Below are 14,461 nucleotides of genomic sequence, written 5' to 3'. Positions count from 1 at the left end.
TAAAAGTATGAAATTTTTGTTATATATGTTTATTAAGTACATTTAACATGCACAATATCTTGGTATAAAAAGTTGTAAAGGCTACAATGAGAAGTAAGACCATTATACATAGCATTAATAGATGTTACGGAAAATTCATATCTGATTTTTATATGTATTATTGTAACACATATATATTCCAACTATTCACTGTGCTCCGATCACAGCTGGACTTAAGGACGTTCTCTCGTCCTTATACTAGAGAAAATCGATTTTTTTGGAATTTTCTTGAAACTGTGAATATACGTTAATTTAGGTGTGCTTTATGTGTGGTATAAATTTCAGTACCTCTTTCGGTAGAAAAAATCAAGATATTGAGCCTCAAAGTTTCAACTTTTACTAATAAAAAGGTTTTCCAGGCCAAACGGTAAGAGATACGAGGTTGGCCAAAAGGACCAAAGTTGCTCCTCTCGTCGAGTTCTATAAGGAAAAAATGCCAAAACTAAAAAAATTAAATTTTAAAATTTTTTTTGAAATTTTGAGGCTCAGTATCTTTATTTTTTATACCGGAAGAGATACTGAAATTTATACCACGCATAAAGCACACCTAAATTAACGTATATTCACAGTTTCAAGAAAATTTTAAGAAAATCGATTTTTTCTAGTATAAGGACGAGAGAACGTCCTTAAAACACAGTTATCATTAGAACGTTAAAAAACCCTCCCATCCCCCCACAATTAAATCGACACGATTTAATTATTAAAAAACTGTTAACGTTTTAATGATAACTGTGTTTTAAGTCCGGCTGTGATCGGAGCACAGTGAATGTATTATATACATAATGCACCGATTTTATTTTAATCTTTTATAGTCTATCCATGTAGCTTGGCTTTGTATAAACAAAGCAAAATAAAATAACGTGAGATCCAGTGAATATTTTGTTGCGGGACAAAATCATTTTTTATGTAGATATATCTGAAAGTTGATAGTTTTCATATCAATTATATTACAATAAAATACATAACGTAATCGTAGATATGTATTTTCGATATGTCATATTAAATATAAATTTAATAATTTGCGTTAATAACGAAATATTTTTATATAGATATGTATAATATAAGAATAAGAACTTAATAAATTCATTATATTGATTGCGATATTAATTATATGGAGAAATTATTAATCCCTTTGGATCTCACGTCATTTAGTTTGAATATCTCTGCACTTGATATCTAAAGTGAGATTAAGACTTAATTACTTAGTAATGATTTGTGATTCGGTTCGCGGTTCGGTTCGGTTTATACTAAACATTGTTTGTCCATTTATTGATACCTAAATTGATTGATCGAGTCATCAATTAATTTTTAAATTTCTCGTGTTTCTACATTATATTAATGAAATCTAGATATTTGCGACTGATTGTGAGATATAATCACATATATGTATAATTACGACGATTTTTATTAGAACGCGATTAATAAAATTCTTTCATTTCTTGATGTCTGTTTTACTTTCCGTTGCTACTGTATAATTATTCATTTTTTGATTGTATAATTTGAATGATTAAATTAATGTACGTGTATTATTGTGAAATTAAAAGCAAAATTAAGTCAAACTTAAGATTCTATTAACGAACGTTGTTAATTTTTTCTGATATGATTAACGCATTCCTATTAACGGTTTACTTTAAAACTTTAGTAGTTTTTATTTACTAAAAAATTGTTAATAAAATCGGCAGATCTTTCATTCAAAATTTCGTATTATATCACTATTGGTACAAGTAATATAATTAATTGAGTAAAAATGTGAAAAGGTTCGATGCTAAGACAATGATTATTTACGTATAAAATTTTTACTCGTGAAAGTCGACATTCGCGTCTTAGTTACTATATATGAAATGGCAAATAATTAATAGTTTTGTAAAATTTCGGATTTCAGTTTATCATACGTTATAAAATTATTATAAAAATCAGAATTTAAAACGTCATATTTTATATTGTTCTCAATAAAACATTTTTGCGAAGTTATTGCAAATATCGTGTTATTTTCACGTTCATGGACGCGATCGCTGCCTCGGTGATAGAGCAGCGATAAGGATGCCTTATCGCTGCCTCTCGCGTCAGGTGGACGCTAATAAATGCGTGGTTTGTAACGATCTTTATCGTAGAGAGTTATTTCTCGTTGGTTTCTATAGGACCCATCTGCGGCGCCTAGATCGGTGTCTCGTTGAATATAAGAGTTTTCGTCACAGGGTCGAAATTAATTTCGGGTTTTTTTAACGGTTCCCGGAAGCAGTGGTTTCGGCAATAAGTTAACGACGACAACTACGTAATTTTTAAAGTCAAATCACGAAATCGAACATATTCTGAAAGAAGAGACTTTATTCTTCTTATTAAATATTCTTCCATTAATCTTAATGTTACTTTAACGCTAAGAAACTTAGATTGAACATGGATAGTAACTGTTTATAGACAAATTTTAATTATATATTAAAGAAATTAAAAAATTTAAGTTTGATTGTTTTATGCGACTTCTTTGAGAAAAAAGTGATTACAAATAATGGATATATTTTCCCATTTAATCTTTAGTTTCTTTTAAGAAACTTTTTCAGGTACTGGATATTCCTCCATTCTAGAACACTAATTAATTTTTAAATCTTTCAGGTTATTTAATATAATAAAATACATATGCAATGTATGATATATTACATATTAAGAATTTTAATATGTAATAACTTATATTTGCTTGATAAAATTTTGAAAGATTCGTACTTAAATAAATCGTGATTATATATGAACGTAATTAAAAATGTGTGAGTACTTAATAAATTTGAGACGAATCGATTGGGTACCCTCTGATATCAGTCAGATTTTGACAATTCTAATTATTTAAATGTTACATTTAATATTTAGTAAATATATGAAATATCTCGTAAAGTATTCACTTTTCTATTACTTTACCTTCGTACTTTTATACGTAGATTGTTTTTATTCGTAAATTATACGTAGATGAAAGGAAGCGAATAATAATAATAATTTTTACATTTGCAAATTAGGAAATTCGTTTCTACGTGACTCATAGCTATTTCTGATTGGGGACGATTCGAGAACTCATTGAAATAATTTAATTTCTTTTCACGTTTAAATTTAGGTCACCGTAGATTAAACTTGTTACCTTAGAAGTTATTGTTAAATGGCGCATTTTATTTAACGTCCCGTGTTATCTTTTCAAATTATTTAAAGGTTGCTAATTCATTTAAAGATTCGTCTTTTGAACATTATTTTTCAGTAACTTGTATTCCGCACTTCACTGTCGTGGCATAAAATTATTTTATGTTTCAAAAGATGGAGACTAAGCTTTCGGATTAATCCAGATGTACGCATATATACTGTATATATTTGATTAATTGTTTACTTAGATATCGATGATTCTTGCGCGATATGCCAACACATTTTTTTCTATGCAAGATTTTAATGTAGTAGAAACTAGTTAACTGAGAAAAAAGTCTATAAATGATTCGTAACTCGTGCAATTGCGCTCAACTAGAAACGTTTGGCAGTTATGAAATGTTAATATTTAATATTGTTGTTAAACATAATATAGAAATATTTTTCTAGGAAATCTATACAAGTAAGGTTACAATCATTAAATCGCTCACAGTGCTCACGTACATAACTTTGTCGCGCGCTGCGATTAACTCAATTTATTATAATTTATTATAATTTTTTAACAAAGCGAAAATATAGCGATAATATGGCGCAATGAACATCATTACGTAATATAGCTTTGAGTACATCTAGCAGCTTTTGTATATTCGTCAGTTTAATCCTTGAAGTTATTGAGACTTGCATCAATTTTTACCGCAAGTCCTCTTACATCTTTTATATACGCCTTCTGTAAAATATAGCATATTCAATACAGCAAAAAGAACAGTGTTGTGCTAAGATTTAAGCCATTGTTTTATATTATTGTAATACAGGAATAAAGATGTTTGTAAATAGCCTAATCTTCTTTACATGTGCATGTGTTTAGTAAAGAAAATTTATTTCTATATGTACAGATCCTTGTTGTTGAACACTACTATACTCGTCCAAGACGTTAATTGCGACATTTACAAGCTCTCTGTCTTTCTTAAAAAAAAGGTAAAGAAAGGCGCCAAGTACACGTATAGTAGTGTATATGTTGTTTCCTCAAAAAAAAAAAAAGAAAGTGGTAGTATATTATACCTCGAAAAAACCTAAATAACAAATGGTGCGGATATATATATATATATATATATATATATATATATATATATATATATGTCCGTACAAAAGTAAATCGCGATAAAATCCCTTAACAGTTACAAGCATAACAGTATATTTACGTCATCCACGGTACTATTGCTGACGCGTTTTGAAATGTTCTATCTAGCTATTTGATATTGCCCAGAGGGATTATAATTTTATTATACTTACAGCACGCATAGCCTCCCTGAGATGAAATATCACGTGTCTTGCAGTTTACAAGGGTCCAGCATTGCGTTTTGCTTAGATACGCGTGGCAAAAGTGGGACAGTAAACGTCGACAACGAAATCGGCCGGAAGATCCATATTCATATATCAAAATCTTATATTAAGATCGTCTTAAGATATGTGTCTTAAGATGTTAATACAACTGTGATTTATAACATTTCAAGATTGCACTTAATAAATTAAGATTGACTTAAGATTGATGAGTATTGTTCGAAATATTCAATCATATTCTGAATCTGGACTGTAATACAATTATGTTTGGGAACCAGTTCTGGCAATTAATATTAGACAGCAGAACGTTGATTTGGAAACAATCGTTCGCTATGATTCATTTCTGCAACACCTGCTTACGTGCTATCCATTTTATCAGTATTTTGCTCGCGATAATCTTGTTTCGGATAATCGGGAATCTTCAACAAGTATCTCGAAATTCTCTCAAAATAAAAGTTCCTAGTGACATTTGTCATGGAATACTTATCAATTGTGTTGACAATCATAATTGGTGCTCTCGTCACTCATTATCTCTTCAGGAATTTTAACTACTTCAGAAGACAAGGTATTATCCACGTACCACTTGTCCCAATCGTAGGGGCAATGGCGTCAGTCATATTTCGCCAAATATTATTCGTCGATTTCATCCGAAGGATGTACAATTTTAATCGAGACGCAAAGTACATTGGATTATACGCTACAACGAGACCGATTCTCCTGATCCGCGACCCGGAACTCATTAAATCTGTTCTTGTCAAGAAATTTCGATGCTTTTCACGACCGCCTTGTTTTTGCTGATTTTAATGACGATATAATCACACAGACTCTGTTTTCTCTGCAAAAAAAGAAGTAGCAAGATGTAAGACATTTGCTGAGTTCCTCCTTTACATCCAATAAAATTAGAATTATGTTTACTTAGATGTCGGAACTTGCTGTGGACTATACTAACTTTATATCAGCATTACCAGCGGATAAACGTAACGTGAATATGAAAGATGTCTTCGATAGGTATACGAATGACATAATTGTCTTATGCTGTTACGGAATCAAAATCTATTCTATGAGAAATCCGACAAATAAGTTCTACATTTGTGGAAAAGATATAACTCATATGTCAGTGATTCGCACCATAAAATAGATTTTTGTTAGAACCTTTCGGACGCTCGGACGATTACTCAATATAAAACTTTTAAACTATCAACCAATAAAATATTTTGAGACCAGTATAAAGAACGTAATCGCTGTTCGTGACGCCGAGCATATTACACGTCCAGATATGATACAATTGATGATAGATAACAGAGGCAAAAAAGATCGAATACAATTAGATACAGATAATATGATCGCACAAGCCTATACGTTTTCTACTTCGGTGGCTTTGAAACGAGTTCAGGTGCGATGTCTTTTATAGCGCATCAACTCATGGCTAATCCAAGTGTTCAGATAAAACTACGCTAAGAGATAGATAATGTTTTGAACGAGTCAAATGGGAATGTAACTTATGAAATTATTAATCAGCTGGAATATTTAGACGCGGTGATAAAGGAAGCCCTTAGACTTTTTTCAGCTTTCGTCTTGGAAAGAGTATGTAATAGAGCTTTTAAATTGCCGCCTGCGTTGCCGGGGAAGAAGCCTTTCATTGTAAACAAGGGCATGATTATTTGGATTCCGATTCACGCAGTTTATCATGATGAGAAATATTATGATGATCCCGAGAAATTTCGTCCGGAAAGGTTTTTAGTTAACAACCATATGATGTTTCGTTTTATTTTCCATTTGGATCAGGAGCGAAAATATGCATTGGCAAGAGATTCGGCACATTGATGAACAAAGTCGTGCTATTTTTTCTATTAGCGCGATGTGAATTGAAACATTGCGCGAAAATCAATTAAGTCAATAAGATACAGTAAGAAACACCTGACAATGAGGCCGGAGAATGGATACTGGTTAAATGTTCTGCGGAGAGACTATGCATCGTGCGTTGAAGATCACAACTTGAAGGCGTTGCTATTTTCTAAAATATGTTTTGAATGGGAATGGCGAGAAATTATAATTCTATTCAAACAGTAACAAATATTCATAAGTATAATTATGTAAAAATTTTATTAGTATCTATTATTAATAGAATTTCTAAAACACTTAATTTTGCTTTTTTTTTTGTCATTCATATGACAAATTTATATCATTGATGGCAATTATTCTCGCGTTTTCATTTTCCTCAATTACATGATATAAACAATGTCTTAATTTTCTAAAGAAAGTATTTCTTTCTTGTTATAGAACTACAGGAGTTGCAGAATTACATCCATCTACTAAAATATTCTTCTACTAAAATTATTACCGCTTTATTCTTAGAGAGCTTTATTCTCAGAGATATTCATCAGTGATGATGACACTTAAGTATAATTTAGGTAAGCGATAATGAAGAAATACACAAATGCGGTTATATTGGATTAATTATAGATTAAATAAGTATATAACATGACGAAATGCCTACGAATATTTTTGCATCGCATTTCTTAACCGATCTGACATTTGAATGCGAGGTCATAAAATATTTATGCATTACGTTACTAGTGGGTCTATTCTGTATTTGCGTTGCCAGATATTATAAAGGGTGTCCCATTTTAATCGATCACCCCCAAAAACCTTTTTATTTGTGATTTTAGATTCTAGAAAGAAATGCTTTAGACGAAAGTTGTTTGGTTTGAAGGGGGACATATGATTCTCCAATGTGAGTCGTGTCATACATGTCGTCATTTTCAAGAAATTTTAAAGGAGACTAATTTCTTAAATGAAACTTTATTTTTTTTTGAAATAAAAGTTGTAGATCTCATCGAGACGTTTTCAAAACACTATAATAAAGCCCTTTTTTGTTAAGAATTTCCTGAGATATTTAAAACTTTTTAATAATATTTTTAATATAAAATATGAAATATCTCGTAAAGTATTCACTTTTCGATAACCGTACCTTCATACTTTTATACGTAGAATAATGAAAGAAATCGGTTGTTGTGTAAAAAAGAAACAGTAAAAATTATTTTAAAAAATTCGATTGAATTTTATAAATGCATTCAATTTTGCAAAATTGCAAATGTAAAAATTATTGTTATTATTCGCTTTCTTTCATCTACGTATAATCTACGTATAAAAGTATGAATGTAAAGTAATAGAAAAGTGATTACTTTACGAGATATTTCATATATTTAATTTAGATAATCTCCTACACTTAATTACTTAACTACATAATATCACAGAAAAAATAAAAATGACATGAATTTTATATTATTAAATGTTTAACTATGAAATTAATTGAAACCTTATTGTTATCGGTTCGATTCATTTCGAACAGTCGGTACCCGAGAACTTTTGTACTCGCACATTTAATAAAAACCACAATAGAGACGTATGTATTTTATTATTTCTAAATAATAATTATTTGTAACCACTCTTCGGTAGGAATTGTTCTATCCATGTTTTTTGTAATAAAAAATGTACTTCTTAACAATGGAAGAATATATTTCCTCGCGCGAATCTTGATGTTGTAATATCATTGTAAGGTGATAGTTGTAATATCATTGTAAGGTGATAGTCGTTAACTCCACCGAAATGACCACTATCGAGAGCAGTCCGGAAGATCCGAGATTCGTTATTTCCTCCTGCAGCGGAATTGGTGTTCAACGGGTCACTTAACTTTTCTTCGTGGATTGATCTCGTGGAACACGATATAAAAGCAGAGCACAGCTCGCTCTCTACCTACTATGCGGATCATTCTTCTCTGTATCGGATATACTACCTGGCGTGCCACTCGGCGGAGCGATTGTGAGCTGGTCAAATTATTGGGCCAGTTATCCTTTACTGAACGCGGTGATAATAACACGATTTTTGCTCGCGATTTTTTAAAGCTTTGTAAAGTCGATCTCGCTGTTGAAAGTAAAACAAGAACTAAAGTTCATACGCACAATTAATTATATCATTCAGTTTGTTTGATTATATGTAATTATATATGTAATTAAAATCGTAGACGCGATTTTAAGAAACGTTTAATGTTTATGAATTAAATGACATTTATTATCACGTAAAGAAATAATTATAGGGAACTCGCGCGCGCGTTGCAACGAGTTTCTAATTCATATCGGAATTGATTTGAGATTATCGCTTCATTCGTGGCGTATTTTTCAGTTTGATCATTGCCTTACATCAAAGCTTTCTTTATTTTTTCGCGTATTGGCCATTTCCTTTGCGAGTTACGCAAAAATAGTATGAAAATAATTGACATCCTGCTTGATTGAGTAATAAAAGTAATACATTTTATTAACGATCTTTTTTTGGTTGTGATTGCTCGCGTAAATTAAAAATAAAGTAAATTAAAAAAACTTTGAACTAGGTATTTAATAATAAAAAAATGTTACATAATAGCCACATGTTTTATTTTGTGAGAATTTCGTTTTATTGTACGCATACCGAATGTTGCATACATAATTTTATGTCAAAAAGAAAATATTGTATATACAATTTTATTGTATTGTCAAATCAATTTTGTAATGTAACTTTTTTAAATAAAAGAAAGGACTGCCGATCGGAATCGGCAGGGGCGATGGAGGGCCTTTATAGGTTGACCTGTTTCTAACGGATGTTAGTTAAAACTTAAGATAAAAACTAATATTTAATTTATAACTAAGAAAATGCAAAGTCCAAAATGCATTTAATCGCAATGACATTCGGTACAAGCAGGACAGCCTTTAAAAATATTGCTTATATATTAAATCTTTTTGTCGATACTAGTACCAGATTAAATAAAATAAAATTGTGCATTATCAGATGAAACCGTGTAAATTTGCAGATATAGCACGGACGCGCACCAAAATGATGTTTTATCGACAGTGTCGGAAAATGAACGTAGTACCAATTTCGAAAATGGATGTACTGGCGCTAGTGTACAGGGGCTTTCGACCGTCGACGGTCCCAAGACTCCCACGAGGCACGAAAAAGACCGGGATGGCCAGTTTACTCTACTTAACCTGTGTACATATATTTCAGCATTTTTAGGAATATTAACAAGTGTATAATTATATTAACATGACTACGCCGGTATTAACAAAGAAGCAGCAGAGGCACAGCTTGTCAGCTAAAAAAGGGCCTGTCAAGGGCTTACGGAACATCTTGGCACAGCCTAATTCGAACTTCTGGTATACTTTCACATAATAATGTCAATTTTTGGAGAACTTAGTTTTAATAATTTAATATAATAGCATTATTAAACATTTAATTAAAGACAAACATTTATTTATAAATATTATCAACATTTGAACAAAGATAATTGCAATTTGTACTTATTTTTGCAAAATATTTTCTTAGGCCAGTCATCAATGTAAATCAGTATACGGAGTTGACGAAGAACTTAAATACGTAAGTGTGATTTAAGATATGGATACACTTGAAAAATATTGTTTTTAATTGCCATGAAAATGTCTTACAGGATATTACCGTCAATCAAACAGATTAGTAATAGAATTTCTAAACATGTGCTTAAAAATCTGTCAAAAGAAGATCGTACGTTAGCTAGGAGAGAAATGTTAGAAGCGGCATCTCCAAAGCCTGATATATTGTAAGTACTCTATATTCTGTGGCAGCAAACAGTTAGAAATTTAGCTATTTTGTCTGAATTTCAGGAAATTTATGATTATGGGTATCAATGTAGTTACTCGAGCCTTAGAGAAGGACAATGTATGTTGCGTCTTATTAGACGCTAATGTTGAACCGCCTCTAATAATAAAACATATTGTTACTATGGCGGTGAACAAGAAAATACCTGTTCTTCTACTACCGATTCTGAAAATAGTCACATTAGAAAAAATGGGATTTACCGCAGCAGCTTTTGCTTTAAAGGTAGCGTATAAATATTTTATCACTTTAAAGGTATACATTTCTTAGGTAGATATTTCTTAGAAATTTATTATTTCTGCAGCAAGAGGTGAAGCAATGTCCAGATAATGTTTGTCATCCATTGTACAAATCGATAGCAGAGGCTTTTGAAGACTTTGAAGCGCCAGAGTGCTTGCTCCAACGTTTTGAACTCGACGAGACATCTGATAAGAACACAATGTGTGAAGCGAAGACCACAGGCATGGATTGTGATACAGACCCAAAGATTTCTAAGCCAGAAAAATCTGTTACAGTATTTACAGATGTATATAAATATAGATCTTCGCGAGACAAGAGGGCTTTCATACCGCCAACTGTCAGCAAAAGTTCTCAAGTCTCTCAAACACCATCGGCTGAATTTATTGCTTTAGACAATGATCCTGATCCTGTCAATGATAAAAATTGTACAACTATAGTGAAGAGTAAAAGATATGTAAATATCAGCAAAGAAGAAAAATATACAGAAGAATCTGAAAATATAGAAAAGAATCAGTCTTTTAACAAATCGAAATCAATCGATAATAATTCAGATTCAATAAAACACACAAAAAATTATACATTAAAAAGACGCAGAAATGACAAACCTAATTATTTATCGTTAAAACTAAAACGTATACAAGGAAATGATAAACGAACAAAAGCAACTAAATTAGCTAAGAAAAAGCGATAGAGGTACTTGACAGTTTACTAGTAAAGTAATTGTCTATCTAGTGAATAAAATTCAAATTTTGGATACGATTTTCAGGATCCTGCATATAATAAGGAATTTTGAGTTAAAAAATAATCCAATGTGTGGACAAGAATAAAAAATATATAACAAATCTCAGATAATTGGGTAAAAATAAATTGTGATATTGGAAGTAAAAAAATTACATTGCTTTTGAAAATCCAAAAAATAACAATTCCAATCAGTTTTCCAAATAAAAAATGTTAGCGAGTGTGATTACACTCATCTTATTTTATGTTAAAAAATTGTTAACAAACGTTGCCTTCGACACTGAAATATCTAACAAATAAATTCTTATCTTTGAAGGATTGCTTAATGGTAAGGATTTTAGGAAATTATATAACCAATAACTAATACCTTATAGTATTTATATCTTTCATACTTGTAGCAAAATACGTGAGAAAATTTGCGTTCAATTTAAAAGAATTAATTATAAAAAGAAAAAATAGAACAAAAATATGATGTACAGTAATAAATATATATATTTTTATATAGATTATTATATACAAAGATTAGCCCTATATTTTGCATTGTCAATTAAATAAGTACTTATATTAGTAAATAGGATTGTATTTACTAATATAAGTAATACAACTGGATTAAAGTTTCTGGCAATAAGAAACAGTAATATTACTATATTTTTATACAATTACATGTGATATTGGATTAACATATAACAAATTCTATATAGTGTACGAATCAAAATGGATTCAAGTCAGTCTTCTGTGTATTAATTTCAATAACAATTAGATATAAAGACATTAGATGAATAATAATTCATTTAATATCCTTGTTTCAATATAAATTTCATGTGATGCTTTAGAAAATATTGCAAGAGATGGAATATTGTTGTATTTTATTATAAAACATTAAAATATATCCTAAGCGCAGTATCTTATCACACAGGTAAACTTGACTTCACAGATGATCTAAACATTCTTGTAAAGAACATGAGACCAGTTGTTCCTCCTGGTATATGACTTATTAGAAAGGATAACGTAGCTATCAACTGCAAAATAGCGCACAGTACTGTCAAAGGAGTCGATTGCAAATGCAGAGCAAAATAGAGCGTGCCTGTTAACGTTGCGAAGTACAACAAGGTAAAGTACTTCTTCTCAGCTAGGAATAATGATTTCATATAACTTGATCCCCACAAAAAACAAAAACTGGAAGAAATTTTTCATTAGAAACGTAATATTCTTCTCATATATACATATTACTTCTTAAATACATTGTATATGTACCTCGTTACGAAGAAGAGACTTCCTAAGGAATAAAGCATAGCAAATTTTCTTGCTTTGAGTAATAAAACGGGTATATAAATCGCTGATAGACAGAAGCATAATAATCCCAGAAGAAAACATACAGCGAAGGATATGAGTCTCTGCGTTCTCGTCTATCAGAATAAAAAGAATAGGATGTAAATATATTTCTTGTGAGAATTCAATATTCAACATCATTAATATAAATCTTATTTAATGCAATAACAAGAGCATAAAGTTAATTATTTAATCCATCCATTGCTACCAATAAAAAAATGTACTGATTTTAAATCTAAGATCATTAGATTTTTGAATTAATAATGGATGATTTTTAGCAAATTTATTTATATAAATAAAAGTTGATTGAATTTGATTTCACAGATATTTCGTACAGAAATGCTTCACACAGAAAACTTGGAAAATATCAGATAGAATATTGCATTTGCAAGCTAGGACGACTTTGAAAATTCCAATTAACTTAACCAGCAATTGATTCAACTCGTAGAACTGCTTCAGAAGGTAGAACAATTTCAACTATACAATTCCTTGTTCTTAGTCTAATCTTTCTTCCCATGTTTGGAATATCAAAACGATTAATAGAGAGCTCTATCCATGTTTACAAAGTACCATAGGTATCACTTGACAATAGTCAATTAAATTAATTGGAATTTAGGGCAACGTCGCTGAATAAGTAAGTTGGCACTGCCCCTTATATTAAATGTTTCTTGGGCTAGTCAGAATTTTCACGATAATCAACATCAGTTGATTTATCCGTCGGTTCGTTAAGGTTATGAGAAACTACCATAGTAGGACAACATTCTCTTTGAGATCTTTGGACCCATCCTGCATCCTCCTCCGCATCGTCAGTATTTTTTCCGAACCATCTCCCGAAGCTTGTTCTCGATATCGCTACCGATGGAATGGCGATTTTATATTGCTTTTCATTTTTGCTGCTGAGAAGATACTCGTTCAACTCCTTATTGATATCGGCCATTTTGACATACTTATATCACATTCGCGGCATGGGCCGCATGGGATCGTAAAGCTTATGTTATCAACTAAGAAAGAAACAGCTGTTATCGATTATCGGTAAGTAATCGTGTAGCCGGCACGCTACTTTATCGACTACCACGAATTACTTTATCGATCGCGCGAGACACAAAGGCTACGTTCCTTTTGACGCTTCAGCGCTTTCGTCATTCTGTCTTCGTTGCACATCAAATATTAAACAGAAATGGAGGGATGCTCTCACGCTGTGAAAGCGTCAAAAGGAACGCAGCCAAAATCAATTGGAACATTGTAAGTAGATAAAGATAGTCGGATAATGTCCATTTCTATCAATGTAGATTAATAACTTAAATCCCGGTTTAACTTGCTTTTTATCCCTTTCCCAGTTTTAAGAATCAGAAGAAGATAAGAAGTAAGTTAACTGAGATTGAAGTTAATCCGCATTGATAGAAATAGACATAAGCCGCATTTGTTACCTATTCCACTGTATATTCTGTGTGTCCTCCATACAATCTAAAATACTCCTGATTTTTAGTCATAAGTTCGCGTTTGTATTCCGAGCCGATCATAAAGAGAAATTTGCTTTGTATTATTTCGACTTTTGAGTACAAAAGAATATGTTTTATATACTACCCAGCCGGAACGCCGACGTCTATAGACGTCGAATTGACATCTTATAGATGCCGATTCGACATCTATCGACATCTATAGACGTCGAAAAGACGCTAGCATTCCGGCTGGGCTAATAATGGCAGACTACTGCGAAGCAATTAGATGATGTGTACTTTAAATAAAAAATATTATCAAGTTTAAATAATTATATAGTACTTCTATATTGTTCACACAATTAATAGAAAGATCATGAATTTATTAGATGTTACGTTTCTTTTAATATAATATATGTATATATATTTAATTATATATATAAATTAATATATATGTATAATAACGTATTATATTCAAGTTAGAAAATTGCAGATATATAATATGTATATAATTACTTAAAAAGTAGAATTATACCGCGTGAATTATTCGAGACGTAAATGACCGC

General features: G+C 31.1%; 2 protein-coding genes and 1 pseudogene across 3 annotated transcripts; 2 read left to right on the top strand and 1 right to left on the bottom strand.

Moving 5' to 3' along the window:
* The first annotated feature begins 4,688 nt into the window (after positions 1–4,688).
* On the top strand, positions 4,689–6,558 carry LOC139809528 (cytochrome P450 9e2-like; annotated as a pseudogene).
* A 2,743-nt stretch (positions 6,559–9,301) lies between these two features.
* Positions 9,302–12,204, top strand: LOC139809281 (uncharacterized). Of its 2 annotated transcripts, XM_071772054.1 has the most exons (7): positions 9,302–9,677; positions 9,847–9,897; positions 9,968–10,096; positions 10,161–10,377; positions 10,457–11,085; positions 11,159–11,458; positions 12,047–12,204. In XM_071772054.1, the coding sequence occupies exons 1-5, from the start codon at positions 9,568–9,570 to the stop codon at positions 11,081–11,083; spliced, it is 1,134 nt and encodes a 377-aa protein (XP_071628155.1). In that variant the 5' UTR covers positions 9,302–9,567; the 3' UTR covers positions 11,084–11,085; positions 11,159–11,458; positions 12,047–12,204. The 2 variants fall into 2 exon arrangements, with proteins under 2 accessions (XP_071628155.1, XP_071628154.1); XM_071772053.1 differs by having other exon boundaries at positions 10,457–11,458.
* Positions 11,605–14,175, bottom strand: LOC139809282 (vesicle transport protein SFT2C). Its single transcript, XM_071772056.1, has 3 exons — positions 13,205–14,175; positions 12,385–12,536; positions 11,605–12,306 (listed from the first exon to the last, which is right to left on the bottom strand). The coding sequence occupies exons 1-3, from the start codon at positions 13,394–13,396 to the stop codon at positions 12,039–12,041; spliced, it is 612 nt and encodes a 203-aa protein (XP_071628157.1). The 5' UTR covers positions 13,397–14,175; the 3' UTR covers positions 11,605–12,038.
* Positions 14,176–14,461: the final 286 nt, after the last annotated feature.

This window comes from Temnothorax longispinosus, chromosome 3, assembly GCF_030848805.1.
Source record: "Temnothorax longispinosus isolate EJ_2023e chromosome 3, Tlon_JGU_v1, whole genome shotgun sequence".
Lineage (NCBI taxonomy): Eukaryota > Metazoa > Arthropoda > Insecta > Hymenoptera > Formicidae > Temnothorax > Temnothorax longispinosus.
Note: the sequence above shows the minus strand (reverse complement) of the source record. Positions and strands in the feature narration are given on the sequence as shown.